This window comes from Myotis brandtii, unplaced genomic scaffold, assembly GCF_000412655.1.
Source record: "Myotis brandtii unplaced genomic scaffold, ASM41265v1 scaffold863, whole genome shotgun sequence".
In the NCBI taxonomy this organism is placed as follows: domain Eukaryota; kingdom Metazoa; phylum Chordata; class Mammalia; order Chiroptera; family Vespertilionidae; genus Myotis; species Myotis brandtii.
The window spans coordinates 413,771-420,780 of record NW_005371516.1 but is presented as its reverse complement, the minus strand read 5'-3'; the positions used below and the strand labels follow the sequence as shown (position 1 = coordinate 420,780).

General features: G+C 36.9%; 1 protein-coding gene across 2 annotated transcripts; it reads right to left on the bottom strand.

Moving 5' to 3' along the window:
• Window positions 1-5,369: 5,369 nt before the first annotated feature.
• ARL4A (ADP-ribosylation factor-like 4A) lies at window positions 5,370-6,952 on the bottom strand. 2 transcript variants are annotated; one of them, XM_005884839.2, is made up of 2 exons: window positions 6,831-6,952; window positions 5,370-6,375 (listed from the first exon to the last, which is right to left on the bottom strand). In XM_005884839.2, exon 2 carries the CDS (start codon window positions 6,284-6,286, stop codon window positions 5,684-5,686), a length of 603 nt encoding a protein of 200 aa, XP_005884901.1. In that variant the 5' UTR covers window positions 6,287-6,375; window positions 6,831-6,952; the 3' UTR covers window positions 5,370-5,683. The 2 variants fall into 2 exon arrangements, with proteins under 2 accessions (XP_005884901.1, XP_005884902.1); XM_005884840.2 differs by having other exon boundaries at window positions 5,370-6,372.
• Between the last annotated feature and the right edge of the window lie 58 nt (window positions 6,953-7,010).

Below are 7,010 nucleotides of genomic sequence, written 5' to 3'. Positions count from 1 at the left end.
ATGAAGACAAGAATCAAATCAGTGATTTGGAATACATGGAAGAAAAAAAATACCCAATCAGAATAGCAAAAAGAAAAAATAATTAAAAAAAAAAAGAGGATAGTGTAAAGGAGCCTCTGTCAGAAGAAGACAGAGAGCAAGAAATTGGAAACCTATTTGAAAAATAATGACAAACTTCCCTAACTTGGTGAAGGAAATAGATATAAAAGTCCAGAAAGTGCAGAGAGTCCCAAACAAGATGAACCCAAAGAGTCCCACACCAAGACACATCATAATTAAAATGCCAAAGATTAGAAACATAGAGAGCACCTTAAAAGCAGCAAGAGAAAAGAGCTACCTACAAGGGAGCTCCTATGAGACTGTCAGCTGATTTCTCAACAGAAACTTTGCAGGCCAGAAGGGAATGGCAAGAAATATTCAAAGTGATGGAAAGCAAGGACCTGCAACAAAAATTACTCTACCCAACAAAGCTATCATTTAGAATGAAAGGACAGATAAAGAGCTTCCCAGACAAGAAAAAGCTAAAGGACTTCATCACCAGCAACCCAGTATTATATAAAATGTTAAAGAATCTTCTTTAAGAAGAAAAAGGGATAAAAAATATGAACAATAAAATGGCAATAAGTACATATCTATCAACAATTGAATCCAAAATAAAATAAATGAACAAGTAGAACAAAAACAGATTCATAGATACAAAGAACATTTTGACACTTGCCTGATGGGAGGGGGGTTGGCAGGATGGGTGAAAAAGGTGAAGAGATTAAGAAGTACAAATTGGTTGTTACAGAATAGTCATGGGGAAGTAAAGTACAGCATAGGGAATACAATCAATAATAGTCTAATAACTATGTAGGGTGTCAGATGGGTGCAAGGTTTATCAGGTTGATTGCTTAGCTATGTAATTTCTAGCCACTGAGGTGTACACCTCAAAATAATATAACAATGTATATCAATTGTAATTGAAAAATTTTAAAAAAGATATAAAAAAGAGCTTTTTTTCTGAAATAGTCCCCTTAAAAGTAAGTATTCTTAAGTACAGGTCAGAAAATATTCTTTCTATTAATAATATCAATTAAATGTCTACTATGTGTCAGGGACTCTGCTAAATATCATACAATGTTTCATTTCATCCTTTCAACCAATTAAACCTAAATGGTAGTTATATATATGCCTCAGTTTACCAATGAAGAAAGCAAGGCTGAGAATAAATAAATTGTCCAAGATAAAACTAGTAAGTGGTGATCTAGGATTCAAATCTGGGCTTGAATGGTTATTATAAACTATACTACACTGCCTCTCAACATATATTGAATCTATAATATCTACCATTTATTGAGTTATCAAATGTTTGGTAACTAACCAAACTAGTTTTCTAAATAGTTTACAATATTTCATTCAAACTCCACAAAATTCTATGTGAGTCTTCATTTTACCAGGAGGGCATTTGTATGATGACAAGTTTCAAGGAACTTACCAAGAGGTCACATGTATAATAGCAAGAGAGCCAGGATATGAACCCTGATATGACCCCAAAGTTCATACTGTTGTAAGCTAGTTCACTTATCCCCCTAAAGCAGCCTCCCCTATAGGTATATTTATAACTCTCATACCCAGAATAATACTTCAGCTATGATTAGTTGAGACTGATTGTCAAACATTTTAATATTAACTTTATTAGTTTAGCATGCTCTAGCAGTTCATATTCAGCTTTAATTTAGTTCAATACTTCAGTCTTCCATTTAATTTGTAATTAAATCTGGTCTCTAAATCAGGTTGCCCTCACTCTACTCTTAGCTGATTTTGAAACTAAGTGTACATTTAACATTCTGCTACATTTTTTTATTGTGCTAACATATACATAAAATTTACAATTTTAACTATTTTTAGATGTATAATTCAGTGGCATTAAGTACATTCACAATGTTGCATAAGCATCATCACTATTCATTTGTAGAATGTTCTGCTAAATTTAAACTTTAAATTAAGATTCGTTTTATTAGCTAAATGTTAAGTGCTGTATCACTGAAAAGTTTAAACATTCTTTGTGTGTTATCGCTGTGAAGCCATCCTGTGTGCATTACTGATGAAATTGTATTAAATAGTACCTTGAAACACTCCACCAAAGACCTCCTTCCAGGTCAACATGTATAATTAATGAAACATTCTTTAAGTGTCAAATGCCTTGTGCAAACAAAAACATTCTAAGTCTATGCCTTTCCCTCTGCTCATAGCCATCATTCTTCTATAGACTAATAATCCTCTCTATATACATATATTTATACCTAGTGACTTCATTTTTTGGCTTTCATGATTTATTCATATTTTTATGATTCTTAGTGAACCTATGCGGGCTAATTATATATGTAATTTATATATATATATAAATTTTATTGATTTTTTACAGAGAGGAAGGGAGAGAGATAGAGAGGTAGAAACATCGATCAGCTGCCTCCTGCACACTCCCCACTGGAGATGTGCCCACAACCAAGGCACATGCCCTTGACCAGAATCGAACTTGGGACCTTTCAGTCTGCAGGCCGACACTCCATCCACTGAGCCAAACCGGCTACGGCAAAGTATACCTTTTTTTCCCCCTAAATGTTTATAATCCATTTTATAACAACTCTGGACATTTAAGTCACTGTAAGTATCAAAAGGCTGTTTTTTAAAAATATATATATGTATTTATTGATTTCAGAGAGGAAAAGGGAGAAATAGAAACCTCAATGATGAGAATCATTGATCGGCCTCCTGCATACCCCCATACTGGGGATTGAGCCCACAACCCAGGCATGTGCTTTATCAGGGAATCTCCTGATTCATAGGTTGATGCTCAACCACTGAGCTTACTGGCTGGGCAAAGGGCTTTAAAAAAAATTATTTAATGTTGCCTTTAATAGCAATTTGAAATTAGATTTGTCCAGTCCTTGATTTTTATTTGGTATTAAACTGAATAACCTTGAATATAAGAAAATATTTTTATTGATTGATTGATTGATTTTTTAAAGAGAGAAAGAGGGAGATCGATTTGATTTATTGTTCCATTTATTTATCATTTTTAAAATATATTTTATTGATTTTTTTTACAGAGAGGAAGGGAGAGGGATAGAGAGTTAGAAACATGGATGCGAGAGAAACATCGATCAGCTGCCTCCTGCACACCCCCCACTGGGTACATGCCCTTGACTGGAATCGAACCTGGAACCCTTCAGTCCGCAGGCCGACGCTCTATCCACTGAGCCAAACCGGTCAGGGCTGTTCCATTTATTTATATACTGGTTGCTTCTTGACCGGATATCAAACCCACAACCTTGGCCTATGGGGACGGACGACGCTCTAACCAATTGCGCTACCCCGCCAGGGCCTATAAGAAAATATTTTAGAAATACACTTTAGAAAAGGTAAACCTTAATAAAAAATTAAAAAAATAACGGATATAATAACATTGTCTAAATTCCTCAGGGTTTGACTCATTATCCTACTATCCTAATGGTATTAACAGCTATAGTGTTAACAAGTAAGTGTTGAGGAACCTGAATTTAGCAACCCGGGAAGATCTTGCAATGAGTTCTGTAATTGAAAATGAACTTTATAAATAAAAGCTGGTATGGTGTTCACATTACTTTTTTTTCATTGTTCACTAAATTTAAAAAACTTATATAATGGACTGTTTATCAAATTCTTAGGCTACAAAATAAATATTAATGCAAAAAAAAAAAACCCAAGTAAACTTTTAAGAGACAGTTAAAACAGTACTATTTTATACAGCAAGTATATAGAAAGTATAGGAAGGCTGGGCATCTTTTCACTCTTTTTCTCAGCAAGCTTTGTTAATCCACCACGAACCTAATGAAGTTTGTAGTATAATACATGATTCCATACCAGTGAAGGGTAAAACAAAGTCCTCCCAGAAAACAGCTTTCAGTGCCTCTCTCAACTTGAGCAGAACCCAACTACCATAGGACTAGGTAACCCAGCTGGTCAAAGTGTTCACACCACACGCCTAACTAAAGGCTGCAGCGAAAGTGGAAATACATTAAACTCAAACACTGTTCTCCTAGTGCCTCAAGTAGTTTATTGGTAGTCATTATCCACATTTCTATAAATATAAACATTCTAAGTGACTGTCACTAGTGCAGGTCCATTTAATATATGTAAGTAGCTCCACAGGAAGCTACTTCATTTTCTGTGTAACAAGAATCAAGGCTCCAAAACTCAGCTGTGCCACAAAAAAAAAACCTTGCTAACAAAGTGAATTTCTTTTGGTTACCTTCATTACAAATAAGTGTTGGCTTTACATGTAGAAATTATGTTGATTTGTTCATATATGACCACTGGAAGTTAAGTCTTTGCCTGTAGATAAGAATTAGATAAAGGTTTTTCCTCCTTTTAATTTATAGGGTTTGTGCATTCCAATGTAAACAGCACCAGTGAATTTCACAAAACATAGCTTTGCTACTTTCCCCTTCATTTTCTATAACTGTGATTCTTTTCTGCAGTACTGTATCATTTCTTCCTACCTTATAATCAGGACTGTTCTGCCTGTGGAACACTGTTCAGTTTGTAAACAAAAAATTAAAGCTCAGAGTATAAGATAAGTTTATCTCTTACATTTTCACTCCACAGTGCATCAGGTGCTGTTTATAAAGCTATTGCTCCTTTCAAAACATTACAAAAATATATGAAAAATCACATCTGTGTTTAGCCAGCAAATATTAATAAAGCATTTTACAACTGGAATACTTTAGAGACCATGTATTGCAATTAAATCCTGTCTGAATTCATCAACTGCTTTCTTCATAAATCCAGACATACATCCAAACATATGCATTTATAACAAGTCTACATGCCCAAATTTAGTATATGAAAGAGTTAAGTAAATTAGGTTTTCCAAGTGGAAGTGCTTCTGATAACAAACTATTTCTAAATCCCCCGCCCCCCACCAAAAGGTGTCTTAAACTTGACTGTGTAGGAAGATGTATAGCTATTTCTAAAAAGTAGAAGACTACACACCAAAACATGCTGTGTTGGGAAAACTAATCCATGCACTTGATTTGAATATGCCTCAAATAGCTCATCTTTATTAATTTAAGTTAGACCAACTTAAACATTGTCTAGAAATAAGATACAGCATTACATTATTTGACTGCAGAAAATATCAAAATTCATTTGGCCAAAACTTAAAAAAACAAACATTTCCTTTTGTCCCTTACTAGGTGGACCAATATAACCAATATTACTGTATATATATTAATCTACCTTAACATTTCCATCCATTAGCATTTTATCTTTACATAAAAAGCCTTGTAAGCAATTTCCTTGCAAAGCCATCCCCCCAAGAAAACATAAGCACAAAACACTAGGCAGACATTCTTCTTCAAAGTTTTATTTCTCTAACTTCAGGTCAAATTTCCACAACTGTTTTCTGGTCAATTTACTATCCTTGCTTGGCTTCCCAAAATGGCAGTACCAAAAGATTTGTGGGGTAGGGAGAAGAGACCATTTTAAGAAGCACTGCATTTACTCATCTTCCACAAGGCAACAGAGTTGGGCATCTGACTGTTCAACAAAACAAAGCTTTAACAGCATCCAGAAGGACAGGCAGGCAAACCAGGCTTCCATTTGTCAAAATCAGACCAGAGAAAATCTACTCCACACAGATATGAAAGGTTATCACCATTCATCTTTTCTTTTTCTGTTGCCGCAGCATTTTTCTTCTTTTAATTATCATCTCGTGTAGTTTCTCCAGTCCTTCCTTTAGTCCATCGCCTATGATTGCACAGGTGGGCTGCAAATGCCAGGGAGTTGACGAGCTCAGTTCCCCCATTGCTAACAATTTCTCAATTTCTGAGAGAGACAATGAGTTCCTCAGGTCTTGTTTGTTAGCAACTATAAGTACAGGGACTCCTTGGTTTTCTGATATCCTAGTTATTTTATGAAGTTCGGTTTTCGCTTCTTCCATCCTTTCAACATCAACAGAGTCCACAACAAACACAATGCCGTCCGTGCATCTGGTGTATGACTTCCACAGTGGTCTTAATTTCTCCTGACCACCTACATCCCAGAAGTGAAAAGTGACTGTCTTAGAATTTCCCAAGGTTACCTTAATTTTCTCGGTGTTAAATCCTTTGGTGGGCACAGTATTTACAAATTCATTGAACTGCAGCCTGTATAACACAGTTGTTTTTCCAGCACAGTCCAAACCCAGAATAACAATGTGATAGGACTGGAATGAAGGCAGGCTGGACAGGATAGAAGTTTGGTCTGACAGTCCATTCCCCATTTCCAGTTGCAAGTAGGTGTTCCAAATTGAAATGCTTTCTTCTCAATGCTTTACAACTTTTCTTCCCAGGGGATCCAGCTACCAGACTGCTGAGGGGGGGGAGGGGGGGGTAAATGAATAAGTTATTCTTGTGGGAAAAAAAAGTACGGTTTTTCTCTCTTTGTATAAAATAAGCAACCCGAGGTACCTGATAAATAAAACGTGCTTCAGTAAACAAACCAAATGAGATATGAAACGTACGCAACCCGAGGCAAACGAGAGAACAATCACTGATTGAAATTCTTTAACATTCAGTGAAGTTGCAGTAATGCGTACTTTTCTCTACCCCCCTCCCCGCCCTTGATTCCCCAAACCTCAAAGACTTCACCCCGTAGACAACCTAGCCACCACCAGTCCAGGTTGCAGCAACCATACAAGTGCCTTTTTTTTGGCTGAAAACACACATCCTACCTAGAGGAGCTAATTCCGTATATTTAAAAGCATGCCCAAGGTCACTGGTACCCTCCCACCTTACGCACCCCGCAAAGAACCCCCCAAGGCTCACCTCCCGAACTGGACTCTCCCAAGGAGAAAGCATTGGTAGGCGTCGCTACGCGGTGGGGAGAAGCCCCGCACGGCCGCTCAGCTCGGCTGTCCACGCAGCTCTGGCGCTCGCTGCACTGAAACCCTGGTTTCAGGCTCGGCCACGCCCACCCCTCACGGCCCCCCCAGGAGCCCACCCCCA

Excerpts from the sequence above, each read along its gene's own strand:
- ARL4A (XM_005884839.2), bottom strand. The coding sequence starts at position 6,286 with ATGGGGAATGGACTGTCAGACCAAACTTCTATCCTGTCCAGCCTGCCT.